The 14,532-nt window shown below is 36.9% G+C and overlaps 1 protein-coding gene and 1 long non-coding RNA gene across 3 annotated transcripts in view; both read right to left on the bottom strand.

Moving 5' to 3' along the window:
- Positions 1-81: 81 nt before the first annotated feature.
- Positions 82-7,307, bottom strand: LOC310733172. Its single transcript, XR_014535645.1, has 2 exons — positions 7,179-7,307; positions 82-7,142 (listed from the first exon to the last, which is right to left on the bottom strand). It is a non-coding gene; the product is annotated as an uncharacterized lncRNA (long non-coding RNA).
- Positions 7,308-9,478: 2,171 nt separating this feature from the next.
- The window catches only part of disp3 (dispatched RND transporter family member 3), a 45,169-nt gene continuing 40,115 nt past the window's right edge, over positions 9,479-14,532 (bottom strand). For both annotated transcript variants that reach the window (XM_083554094.1, XM_083554093.1), the window contains exons 19-21: positions 14,405-14,518; positions 12,297-12,472; positions 9,479-11,237 (exon numbers count right to left, since the gene is read on the bottom strand). In XM_083554094.1, the coding sequence (XP_083410220.1) occupies positions 10,881-11,237; positions 12,297-12,472; positions 14,405-14,518 (647 nt within the window). In that variant the 3' untranslated portion in view covers positions 9,479-10,880. The remainder of the gene's footprint in view (positions 11,238-12,296; positions 12,473-14,404; positions 14,519-14,532) is intronic.

Below are 14,532 nucleotides of genomic sequence, written 5' to 3'. Positions count from 1 at the left end.
CAGCAACACCACAACACAAAGAAAGAAAGGATTAATGGATCGAATGTTTCCTTTTTCTTTTTTTTTTTCTTTTTTTTCCCCCCCTTTCCCAGGGCATTATGGGAGACCTCTTTCATTTCCACATACACACAGTTGTGCCCGGCTGGTTTCACAACTACTACTTGAGTTGCTGACATTGTTTGTCAGACTGATGCATGTAACAACAGGAAAAAAAACCCCAGAAAAACTAAACAGCAAACAGGGCCATTTTATGTGACTGCACAAGCCATTGTAATATTTTTTCCTGGCTATTCATCCAGGAAGCTTCCTTTTTCATATTAGCGTTATTGATGAAAGTAAAAAAAAAAAAAGAAGAAAGAAACAGTTATCGTATTAAAATATTAATAAATGAAATGTGGCCCATGTGGTCTGTTGGCTGTTAATTGCTTTTCCATAAAAAATTTTTTTGCAAAAAAAGGTGGTTATTTTGGCTTTAAATACACAATAGTTTTAGGCTTCTGCTTAACATGTCTCTGTCCCCAAATTGTGCTAGTAAATTCAACATGCCATGGGTGGTGATGGTTGGAGAGCAAATTATATTTCTCGAATGAGATTCAGTGCAAGTAATTTATTTCAGCTGTTGAAATGTCATATTACATGTCTCTCTCTCCTTCATTATCAGCATTACATGATTCTCTATCTACTCCCCCTCCCCCCCCCCCACACACACACTGTGCTGTACAAAATTTTTTTTTAAAGCCTTAGTGCTTCTCTTCAACATTTGCCTGTTCTTCTCTTTTCTGCTCTGTATTTTTGTATTCGAATATAAAGCACACGAGCTGTAACGTACCCCCGAACATGTCCCCCCTTCCACCTACTTCCTCTTGGATGTCTTTTTCTGGGCATATTCCCTTCCAAAATGTTGTCATTCCTTTTGTAAAATACTGATTTAAGCAATTATCTTGTATGAACTCGTTTGTAAATGCATTAAACCCTTTGAATAAGCACAACCTGTATGCTAAACTAGCTGGTTAGATTCCTTGCTAATATTTTGCTACTGATGTCTTCTGACAAATTTTGGCAAATTATGTTTGTTTAAATCAATATACTGAAACACAATGCTTGTCTGACTGAGGCTAGTTTGATTCTAGATAACTAGCCAAATTTTTTAATAATGTTTTTTGTTCAGGTCTGGCTCCTGTGCAAATATATGACCAAGTGAATCAAGACTTAAATACTCAAAGTATGTCTAACCAGCTAGCTAGCTTTGCCAGATTTACTGATATATTTTGTTTTTGGGCACTGTTAAGCTGGCCAAATTTGCTCTAATATCCCTGAGGCAAAAGCTAGCTTTTAATCAAGCTAGCTAGCCCTGATAATGTGTTTTGAGACGACCGTGTCAATCAAGTTTCCAGTACTAGATACAACACTTGTCTACCTTAGGCAAGCCTTAGCAAGCTAGTTTGATTCTTCTTATCTAGCTTTGCTAATGTTATCGATATGACAGTGTGAATCAAGATGCTAAAACTAGATCACACTTGTGTCTACCTGAGGCAAATGTTTGCTAGTTTCCTAGCAGTTAACTAGCTACATTAGTTAATGGTCGTATATTTGGGCAGGCAGTTTCATATGTGAGAAAGCTAGCTTATTTAACATTGCTAAGATTTTTTGCTACTGTTAAATACATCATTTTTTTCAGTATATGAGAATGAACATCAGGACTTGGATACTGAAACTTGATCTAACTCGTGTCTACCTGAGAAAAACATATGGGCTAGTTTTCTAGCTGTTATCTAGCTAGCTAGCTTATTTAAAGTTGCTCAATGTTTGGCTACTGTTAAAAACCTTTTGTTTAGTATATATGTACGTACATCAAAACTCTGATTCTGAAACCGTTCTCACTCGTGTAATACGAACCAGCTTTCTAGCTCGTAACTACCCAGCTAGGTGTGCTAGTATGTTTTATTTAACATTGCAAACATGCTTGGCTACTGTTAAATACACTTTTGAGTATATGAGAATATAAATCAAGACACTGATATTGACCTCACTGGTGTAAGAAAAATTTTATTCCAGCTGTATTAGCTAGTCATTTATACAACCCAGCTAATACTACTATTTTGCTAGGTCTGGTTCCTGTAAAGTAAAAAAAAAAAAGGGAGTATTGATATTAATCAAGAATTAAGGCTAGCATGAAGTCGGTTTTTCTAGCATTCAGAGCTCATTAAACAAATGTATAATTCTACATAGCTGTTCGGGGGTACTTTAAACAAATGTGGTGATGTTGAATTGAATCTAAAGAGGGTGTCTAAAGTGGGAAATCTCCATTGATGTTAATGAAGGTGTGGATATGAGAGTTCGGGGAGTTTTTGTCTGATGCAAGTCCTTGGGTATGGTTTTTTTTTTGTTTTTGGCAATACCTCAGGCCTCAGATATTATTGTTATTATTATTATTGTTGGTATTATAATATTTTCAACTGGTCCAGCTTTGTCCAACAATTAATTATATGAACTATATCACTTATATCAACTTGGACCAACGTAGTACCTCAGTGAAGAAGAGCAAGGCTGAGTGGTGCTTCTGCAAAAATGAGCCTAATCAGTTTGATGGACTTAGCACTTAGCTTTTCCATATTTTTCCAAACATATATTCGACCTGGAGCAACAAATGGAGTACTGTTATTTTTTTTTCCCTTTTTTATTTAAACAGTAGAGATGTAATGTTAGTGCTTTTTAAAAGCATCGCATTACTAGCTCAGTATGATCTGTATGGTTCGAAGATACACAGCATGTCGAGTGTTACTGAGGGCAGTTGCTAAGTGTTTTAAGACTCCGTCCTTGTTGCTTCCCCGCTTTGTACTATCGATTCATATGTCATGCTGTCGCTACAAAATAGAGCTTCCTATCCTCCAGTAATGGTACAGGTATACCAACTGTTCTTTTGTTCCCTCACTCATTCCAATTTTGTATTTTCCAGTCATCCAATCTCAGTGTAATTTGTCCGAGGTCTTTTTTTTTTTCTTCTTCCAGGAACAGAAGCTGATTTCGAGTCCTGTCAGGCTGTTGAAGGTGTGTGTGTGTGTGTGTGTGTGTGTGTTTGTGTGCACTTGTGTGTGAGAAGGTACACAGACCTTGCCTAATTGGTCTGGATTGTGCCAGCCTGAGACTGAGCCTCTGTCTGAATTATTTACCAGTCATCACCTTGCTCCCCCCCTTTCTTTCTTATTCTTCTTCCTCCTGCAGAAATCTTATTCACAAGGCACCTGCAAATGTACTTTCATCTCCCTCTATGATCTTATTTCGCTCCGTCTCTGTCTGCCACAAACTCTTTTGAGTCTCAGGTTCAAGCGTCTCTGACTCACTTTGGGACCTGCTCGATACCATTTACTTGACAGTCACCCCTTGGGCGAAGTGGTGCATCGTTAAGGAGGTGAACAGCTTTCGTAAAGAGAAAGTTCTAAAAGTAATGAATAGCAATGACACAAAAGAAAATGTATTAGTATTTTTTTTAAAGGTGGTACTTCCCTCACTTTGTATACTGATCACTTTTATACTTATGCGATGTTGGTTTCCTGGATGTCAAGCGACTGTCTGATGCACACTGACTTACCAAATCTGTTGGGTTTTTTCCCCCACCATAATGCATTTCTATTAAATGTCTTATTCTAGTTAGCTTTTTCTTTCTTCTTTGTTTTCTTGTTTTGTTTTTGGTTTTAAAGGTGGAACACTTCTGCTGCGTAACATTGTGGCTCTGGTTGAATTTCTAATTGACCACAAATAGCGTTTCTAATGTCTCTTGATTTGTAGATAATCCATAATCTGATGCAAACGCCTGTGTTGTAGCGAGTGCTTTAATCCCAGTGTGGATGAATAAGACAAGTGGCTCAGATCTGTCTACCTTTAACAATATTGTACGGTTGATCTAGTTTGCCCTAATTGATCGAGGTCACTTATCAACTATGGGGATATGTTTATGCCTTTCAATATATGTATGTATGTAAATGTTTGATTGTTGTATTACCGAGTACACTAAACCATAATAACCTGTCGAGAAATAAGGCTTTGTGTAATTGTGAACACACACACACCTACACACAAGATGCAATTTATTTATATTGTATAGCTGATTCTGGTTGATGTATTTGCACATAGTATTAACAAGTGCATATATTTCATAAAGTGTTATTTTCATTTCATTAAATGGCTCGTTACACCTTCTTGATATTGGGGGGAAAAAAGGCCTTTTAAAACCCGAGGATAAAAGAACCAAGGATTGAATAGTGTATAAAATTAAATGTGTATAATGATAATTTTCTCTATACATACACTTTTTTGGGACACCGGATTCTTTTCCAGCCATGTGTGTTTTTTTCCCTCAAAATTGTTACCAAAAAGTTTTTAGACACCCAATTGTATTGGATGTCTTCGGAAGAAGTAGTCTAAAATCTTCCTCTCACTTAAACTAGGAGACCCAAATCTGGAACAGGTTTGAGTCTCCCACCACCACCAAGCTGCAACTGCATTTGAACTTGTGACCTTCCGATCCAAAGTCCAATGCTTTAATCAATAAGCTAACACCTTCCTTCACAAATCTCCACATGCACACTAGAAACTATAGTGGAACATCTTGTCAGAAGAGTGGTGGTTATTATGGCAGCAAATGGTGACCAGATGTAGAATGGGATGTTCAAAAGCACATACGAATCTTATGGTCAGGTGTCCACAAACTTTTGTCCATATTTTGGTGTATATACTGTTAGATTACTGTAGATGGTGATACCCATTCTAGAAATGTACCAAAGATTCTGAATGCTACACATTTCACAAGTATGGAATAAAACGTTTAGTTATGTGCAATTACAAGAAAATAATCTTCAATGGATTTACTGTTAGCACCCTGAACCCAATTGATCTTCCATAATATCGCTTACTGAAATGTTTTATTTAAATTCTACCACAGCAGTTTGCCAACACTAACACATATAATATAAAGCTGACATACTGTATGTAATCAGGTGATGTGGGAGTTCAGTGGTTAAGATGTTTGACTTATGATCCAATCTACCATTGCTGGGGCCAGTTGTATAAATGAGGTAATTGTAAATTACTGTGGCTAATGATCACCTGCCAAAGGGCATAAATGTAAATATGTTTCCTTCTTTCAGTTACATTTAGAGGACCAAAAAAATCATATTGTCATCTGAAATAGAAAGTAAATTCTTTGTGTCAAAAACTTTCCTCTGCCAGAAAATGAACATTTAGGACACACAAACACTGGAGACTCCTGGAGATCGTAGTTAGTTTTTTATAAATCTACTTTTGTATTGCCTCAGAACAAATGTGACTTTAAAGTCATTTGATTGCATACAGTAGGTCTTGGTGATATTTCAAAAATTTAGAGTTTTGTAATGAGGTAAATGCATTAAAATACACCTTGCAGATGATGGCGATCAGTCAGAATCAAGAAAAGATCAGAGCTGTGGTCTGGTTTTTGACCACTTCATTATTTACACTTGTTTGCTGATTCATTACAAGCCACCTAACTGATTATGAGATCTCGTTTTCTGACAGGAGCACAAATTCACAGGAATACTCAGATCGATTGAACTCCAGCTCAGCCGTTTACACTTGCGGTAAACGATAGATCTGAATCTTACTCATCATTGTGGAACATTTTATATTTTCAACATTTAAAGCTTTAGACTGTATTAAGAATGGCATTCAAAAGCGGGATCTATACAGTCAGTGTTGTCAAGGTTGCATAGTTTGAGTATTTGGTTTATTTTTCAAGCTGGGGGGAAAATAGATTGAGGAGGAGGGATCCATCTGGTGCTTCCTCAACCACAAGGCAAACAAAGAACCCAGAAATTAATCTGCCTCTTTATGCAGTGAGTCAAGCAGCTTTGTTATATTTGGATCAAACAGCAGGTCTCAGATGGTAAGACATAAAATTCTAAAACCTGTGCATCTGCTCAAAAACTGTTTTGGTGGTGTACATTTGCATTCATGGCATTTGGTAGGTCTCTTTATCCAGAACCACTTATATGAGTGCTTTGAAGTCTCTATCCATAAATACATCCTGATACCAGTTCATTAGGTCACTGATTTGTGCTCATTCAGCTACAAAGGTCAGGTACTAATGTAGATGAAATGAGGTGCAGTCAGCTTTACAATTGATCCCAATAGTGTTTAATACGGTGGAGGTCAGTACTCTATATCAGGAGATCTTTCACACCATATCTTCATTATGTGGCTTTATGCAAAGGGGTATCGTCATGTTTGAAAAGGTTTTGGTCTCCTAGTTCAAGTAAAGGGAACACCAATTGCTAATGCATCCAAAGAAATCTCATACCAGTTTGGGAAAGAACGGCATAAGGCTGGAGAAAAATCAGGTGTCCCAATAGTGTGGCAATATATACAATGTTATTGATTGTATACATTTTAACATAAAGCATTTGTTTCTATTATCCATAAAGATTAACAGAACAGCTGAGTAAATAATATCCAGAGTGAACCATGTGGCACCAACCTATACAGCAGGCTTCTTCGATCTTATCCACAAACAGGCCGATGTTGCTGCAGGCTTTCATTCCCAGCAAGCAGCAGTCATTCCACTCGTTTAATCAGTTCATCTTGGCTTCCAATTCGCTATCAAATGCGCCTCCAATTTGGTTGAAATAAAAGCCTGCAGCCACAGTGGATCCTCTGCGGGTGAGTTTGAATCCGCCCCTGCTTTATGTGATATTACAGAATAAAAATTATTTCTTTATCTTTGGCAGGTCGATTTTATACACCAACTTTATTATTGTCTAAGAAGAAATTACTGAAAGTGTAGGTTTTGAAATTTCATAATTTTCAAGTTTTGTAATCAGGTGTTACGACATAACAGCAGTCTAACTTAAATTACTTACACTAAAGAGAGAAAATACTACTAAGTACATTTATTTGGATTTATAGACAGACCACAGACCGACTGAAAAGATAGCAACGAAATGCAGTTTTGAAGCTACAAGAAGTGCAAATTGTAGGTAAATGTATAGTAAATAAATAAAAAGTCTATGGCATGAGCTGTCGAATCAATACAATAATAAATATAAAGTGTCTTGGCAGTTTTATATATAAATTTAATAAAATAAAAAAAAGTTTAAGTAAAAAATAAAAGACTGGTCAATTAAATAAAACGTTTTTTTCCCCCCAACCATGTCCCACATGTTTACCTGGAATCTGTTTCTGAATACTTGTAATCTGTCTTTACTTATACCCAATTCACATCACAGAAAGTGGTATTTTTTTATGTGTTTGGTGTAAAAAAAAAAAAAAAAAAAAAAGCACAAATTAACGGTACACTTCACATCCATCTGTGTGAAAATGCCTCTGGAAAGTTCTCACATTGCACCCAAAATCGTTTTAGTGCCATCTCATTGGAGCATCTATTATACACAACCTGCATGATGAATTTTTAATGGTGATCTTTTGGTTCGTACATTAATTATTAACCACAATTGATGGGGACGTCCAAATAAAGTCCAAGTACGAGCTTTATTTAAACTGAAGGTGACTGATAGGAAAAGTCGAAAAAGTAGACACTTGTAAAGCAATGTCATTCTTAATCGTAAAATTTATCAAATTGTTTATTAAATCGTTTAATTCCCAGCGCTTACATAGATTACTTTAAATTTTAGTGTTTTTCAGGTTTGGATTAACCTGTATGAAAGTCAATGCCTTTTTTATGTCTGGAAATTTGCTAGTTAAATTTTTTTTTGAAAAATGGTCCTTGGCTGCCTGGATAGAAAAATAGATAAACCAACAGACAGATAGAAAGACTAATTGATTATTTACTGTATATGGACAGAGTATTGAGACACCTGAATTTTTTCAGTCATATAGTTCTTCCCCAAACTGTTACCACAAAGTCGGAGGCACACAATTGTGTGTATCTTTGGATGCAGTAGCATGAAAATTTTCTATTCACTTCAACTAGAAGATCCAAACCTGTTCCAGCACGGCAATGCCCCTGGACACAAATCAAGCTCCATGAAGATATGATTTACATGTTTTGGAGTGGAAGATCTTAAATGGCCTGCTATAGACCTCCAACCCTATTGAACAATGTTTGGATGAATGTGAATGCTGACTGCACCCCAGGCCTTGTCACCTCACCCACATCAGTACCTGACTTTACTCACACCCCTTGTGGCTGAATGAGTACAAATCTCCACAGCTGTAATTGTAAATGTAAAATTTAAGATATTAAGAACTAAATGGCTTAATATGTTTTTCCCCCAATTTCCATAATTAATCACTGACAATTTCGGCTTAAATTTGTAGATTCTCCAGATAGAAATGCAAATATAAAGTGTTATTATTTTACAAAAAGTCATTTTTGTAATTTTTTAAAAGAATATTACTCTTTTTTAAGGCTTAATTATGTCCGGCAAAGATCTTAGTCAGAATGCACATTAACCTTCCAAATTCTGCTTTTTATTCGCTTGATCTGAGTAAGTGAGTGAGTTTAGCAATGTGCAACTCTGTACACACCTTTTCTCAAACAGAATTTCTAGTCACACCGGAATTCACTCTGCTACACTAAACAAATTTTATAAAGATTTTATTCATAATTGAAGGACAACAAAAATAACTGCAGGAGGACACCCTTTGGGAGTGTGCAACAGTGGAATTTCAATTCATGCATAGCGATATTTAAGTGTTTATTGTCCATTACAGTCATTTCCAATGTAGTCATGTGCAGGTGAATTTAAAATTGCCTTCATTTGACTAACGCTTTACACTAAAATCTTAACTCCAAACTTTATCCTAACCCTAAACCTTACCTCTAGCTGTAACTGTAAACCCCATACCCTCACCCTAAATCCTCAACCCTAACCCTAAACCCAAATCATTAACTATAAACCCAAACTTTAAGCCCTAAACCTACACCTTTGCCTCTCACACTCAAACAGTAAAGCCGAATCGTCAACCTCACTCAACCCTAAACTAATCCTAACCCCAAACCTTTAACCCTAAACCTAACCCTTAACCCAAATTGTAAACCCCACACCTTAATCCTAACCTTAAAGCTAAACTCTAACCCTAAACCCTGAAACCTCACCCTAAAACTTTCAACAATAAACCCCAATCCTGAACTTTAACCCAAAATCCTAAACCTTTATCCAATTCCTTTTACTTCCTAATAATATATAATAATAATTCTTAAAAGTGCTGAATTGAATAATCAATACAATAATGTCTCTCATTTCCCACTTATCTACTACTTGGTACTGTTATTTCCTTCTGTTTTACAATAGGAATAGAAGTAAAGACTCATCCTACATTTAACAACCGACAGTCCTAGAAAAATCTTTTGTATGTTGATGTTCTTTGTGATGGAGTACACTGTGAAATCGAATCTCTAAAACTGGGACAGGTGAAAAAAATGGGTCAAGGCTTTCACACGTACGTTTCAAATATATATACATCACAAAACACAAAAGACTGTAAATGCTCCCAAGGTGAGTGTATTGATTTGATGAATGAGAACCAATAGCAAAGCATTTATACAACACACTGTATAAATCGCTTTTTTTTTTAAGGAACAATTCAACAGAAACATCTCAACTACTCAAATACAGATTTACAGTAATATAAAATCAGTAGAACAGCTTGTTGGTCAGATTCACAAAAAACAAACCATCATACAAAATACTTCTGTGGTTTGCACATTAAAACACAATCTCTAACCTAGCGATGGTTACACAGTACCATCAACTGACTGGATTTAGAAACGGGTTCATTTCATTTCATAAGAACATCGGCATCGACATCAAAACTCTTCTTTTCTCAAGAGCAGCATTGCGTTTGAGTGACATTTTGTCAATGATTTTAAAAGTTAAACTAGTCTCCAGCTATTCCATATAACCGAGCTGGAGCAAACCAAAATATCTTTTATTATTCCACTTGCAAGGCTTTCACAGTCTTTAATATCGACCCTTGGACAGCTTCTTCTCTTTTCTTCTCATTTTTTTATTAACCTGAGGTAGACAGCATATCCACAAACTCCCTAGACCATCGTTTTTTTATTCGTATTCATTCAAAAAAATCTGGTCTGCTTAAGAAGTTCTTTGATAATGCATTTTTTTTTTTACTCTGACCATTCCCCCCCCCCCCCAAAAACTTCTTCGTATTTTCATCTTCCCGCTGTCACTCAAAGGAAAATCCACCCTGAACACACGTTTCGATTGAAATATTCAAGACGCACTTAGTGATTGTCGTGCTAATTTGTTCGTTAGTGCTGAATGCTCATTATCCCCGAGAGAAGATATCTCAGACATGTGGGATAATGGCCAGGTGTCTGTATTTGCTCCTAAAAACAAATGAACAAAAGCTTTTTCTTCTTACGTACGTACCATTTTCCAGTGTTTTGTGGAGTTCAATGAAGACAGCAAATGTTAAATTCAAATGTACCGGAATGCAAAGCAGATATATGTTATCAATTAAAAGCGATGTGTACAGATGAAGAGGTGAAATAAGTGGACAGATTAAAGGGCTAAAGCTCTGCCGCATTAGTCTTTTTTAACACAGACATGAGGTTGTCCATCTGAAGCAGGTAGTCAAACACTAATTATGGGTAATTGACTACTGAAAGTAGAAGTTTGTCAATGAGAAAAGTTACAATTACAAATAATAAAATTATTAGTCATTCATGGTGGATGTTTCCTTTAAGGTATCATATAAGGAGGCAGCAAATCTAAACAAAGAGAATCTTGTACACAGTATCATGTTCATCCCAACAATAATTTACATACCAAATACATTCAGTGGCTGTTTCACTACACAACGATTCTGATTTCCTTGATTTGGATTCTTCAGTCTTTTGGCTGACAGGTCAGTAGACAGCTCCCAGTCTAAGTGATAAGTGAGCTCCAGCTGGTGGGAATTAGTTGGGATCCGGTCCACCAGAAGAGACACCCTGAGAGCCCTACAGCAAGCACCACCAGGCTGGCTTTGAGAACTGCTCGGGGTGGCCGAGTGAAGTGCGAAGGCCCCATGGTGGCCAACAGGGCTGTGGTCACGACGAGGGTAAATAATATCGAGACAGCAGTGTTTATAGCCACTATCTGGCCAAACTTTGAAAAAGGCATAATCGTGCAGAAAAACAGCGGCACTGTGGATATCACGGTTGTGATCGCGCTGGACAGGATGGGAACTCCGACATGATTGATGGCTTCCAGGGTGCGCCGCTGACGGTCACCCGATAGATCCTGTGGAGCACAGAAACGCACAAAAATCAAGAAATGCGCATGGTAAAGTGTTAAATAGTTTGCCTATCTAATTACTCTTGTGCCAAAAGTCTAACAGCAATGTACAGACGCTCCCCACCTTACGAACGAGTTACGTTTCGAATGTAACATGAATTTGTTCATAAGTTGTTACTGTGTTCGTTATTGACTACGCATTTCTCCTGATGATGTACGAGCTATAAATACTATCAAATAAACAATTAAATATAGTAAAATAAATCAAGTGGTGGCTCCAGCGGTTAAGGCGCTGGGTTGCCGATCGGAAGGTCTGGAGTTCAAGCCCCGGTATTGCCAAGCTGCCACTCTTGGGCCCTTGAGCAAGGCCCTTAACCCTCTATGCTCCGGGGGTCCCTTTCGAGGGAAATATCAAGGTCCGTGACGTCGGAGTGACGTGGGGCCGCCTTCCCGTGGGCTCACTACCTGCAGGAGGGACCGTAAGGGACGGTGCTGTGAGAATTGGGCAGCAGTCGAAGGCGGGGGCCTGCTTAGACTGCTGCCCCCGCGACCCGAATTACGGATAAGCGGGAGAAAATGAATGAATAAATGAAATCGAAATAATCGAAAAACTGTATACAATATTTTGTATTAAGTACAAAAAAAAAATGTATAAAAAAAATGTAATTGGCCTGAGTCCAGTGCGCATCATGCAGACTCGTTTTTGGTCGATAACTAGCTAGCGGCGGCTCTCCTTCACTTTGAATTTTCCAATTTCCTAAAATTTACTTTAAAGACAGGTTTGTTCCAATCTGCAAATGTTCGTAAAAGTGGGGAGCGTCTATATATATATATATATATATATATATATATATATATATATATATATATATATATATATATATATATATATAATATTGCCTCGATTTGTCTTATTGACAACAGCTACAAGTCTTCAATGTATTCAGGCTTTAACCCCCAAACAAATGCTATAGTTTAAGCCTAAATACAGGCACAGAGAAGAGAATAGCAGAACAAGTGTACAATAATATAATATATAATTTAATGCTGGTTTAAAGTCCATACCGTGCTGTGACTGACGGCCCCCAAGTTTTCTGTATCTCCAGCAAGCAGGAAGCCTTCAACCAGGTGCAGACAGTAATCCACCGATGATCCAACTAAGATGGAGAGAGAGATCGCCTCCACTGCACCCATTTCCCAACCCAGCCAGTACATCAACGCCACCACCATACACACCACACCTGAACAGCAGATTTAATACCGATATAGTAATCATACCTTCACTCCATCCCACTTTACAGTTCATGTAATTGGCCATGAGATCCATACACAACAACTTTACAATGTTCATAACTTTCAATTGAAGGTCTATTTAGTCATTTCTGATGCCTTTACATGCTTTCCATTAAGACTAAACGCTTAAAGACGTATAACATTAAATGACATTTTATAAATGCTATTTGTTATAGGTTTATACAATTCCCATTCTTTTCACATAATAATGAATGCTGTATCTCATTTATTTATTCATAGTCACATTTAATGCAGGAACTGACAATGAAGACTACTTTTACAAGTCTACTACCAGGAATTACTGTAGGACTAATGATTTTCTTGATTAAATAACATTTTCTTTTTACTTTTTTTGTAATAGGGTGAAATAATTTTTGGAGTTGCTGTGTAAGTTGATATAGAAATGATAATATTTCTGTATGCGCAAATTAATTTACATTTATCCAAAACGACTTACAACGAAGCAGTTAAGGGTCAAGGGCCCAGCCAATGACAGCTTGGTGTTGCTGGGATTTCAACTTAAGTCCAACGTCTTAACCACAGAGCTACAACATCCAATTAATATAAACCTGCGATTTTCTCGACAGCCGAATTTTAATTTCTTTATTTGTATTTTGATCAGTTGCCTTTTAATAATAATAAAAAAAATATACAAGGAATCCATTAACTTTGTGTAATAGCAAATGTATTTCCCCATTGCATATCACTTTTTTGGTTTTCTATATTACATTAACATTTAAATTAAGTAAAAAAGAGGCATGAAGGGTGAATCGCACTACAAATACATTCAGCCTTTAATATAAAGATTTGATATAATAATATTCATTTCAAGAGTGTTTCATTAAATGAGAGTGGATATCCATTGTTAAAAATGGCTATTAAACCGACCACATTATTAGGAACCCCTGCTTAAATGTCTGCAATTATCTGGTCAGAAAATCAGGTAACATTCTCACAATCTGCCTAGTTTCTACTTTACATAGTTTCATATTCATTTCTTGACTGCCAGGATGAAGCTTGATGTGGTCTTCTGCTGTTGTAGCCCATCTCCCTCAAGAATCAAAGTGTGATGCTTTTCTGTTCACCACGGGTGTACAGAGTTGTTAGTTGTAACCTGTATCAGTATGGCTTTGCCACATGCATGCTGCCACATTATTATTATAAGCAGGAGTACAGGGTTTCTCTCCTCTTTTTAGCTTTACTTACATGTATTTTCCTTTCGGGAAACTTTTACCTCATTACATTTGAATAGGCAGTACAGCATTTCAGTACATTTCATTGAAGTGAAAACATAAATTGCTTAAAATGAGGAGCTTGGTACAAGAGTTCTCTGAGTGCATGTCTGTAACTATTGATAACTCACTTTTTAAAAAGGTATGGTGTGCAAAAGAACGGAACACTGAACTGCATCAATTATTCAAATATGGATATAATACAGATCAGTACTACTTCCTTTAGATACAAATGTCTAGTCAAAATCAACTACTCAAGTGGAGATGTAAAAGAAGTACTTTTACTGGAGGAATATCTGACTGTGTTTTAAGATTTATAATCGCACCCTTGATATCACTCAAATGAAGAAAATGGGTTCCCCCTTTTGAGTCTGGTTTCTCCCTCATTCATTTAGGGAGTTTTTCCTTGCCCCAGGCTGCTCATCAGGGATAAATACACATCATTCACTAATATTCTTAAGTTCTGTAAAGCTGCTTTGTGACCATGTCCATTGTAAAAAGTGCAATAGAAATAGTCTTGAACTTAATTATTTAAGCAGAGGATTTATACTTTTACTCAAGTGCAGAAAAAGTGAACTTTGTCCACCACTGGACACTGGCCAAGAGAACATTGCTGAGGCAAGTTGAAGAGAGGCCAAGGTGTCTTACCCAGAATGCTAAGCAGGATAGGCAGCAACAGTAGAGGATGCACAGTAAACACAGCAACGGATGCTATACAGATGGCCAAGGACAAAAGCAGACTGTAAAGTGCACTCTCCACACCTACAGTTAAGAGA

Source organism: Silurus aristotelis (genome assembly GCF_946808225.1).
Source record: "Silurus aristotelis genome assembly, chromosome: 11".
In the NCBI taxonomy this organism is placed as follows: Eukaryota; Metazoa; Chordata; class Actinopteri; order Siluriformes; family Siluridae; genus Silurus; species Silurus aristotelis.
The sequence above is the reverse complement of the archived record's forward strand: the minus strand, read 5'-3'. Positions and strand labels throughout refer to the sequence as shown.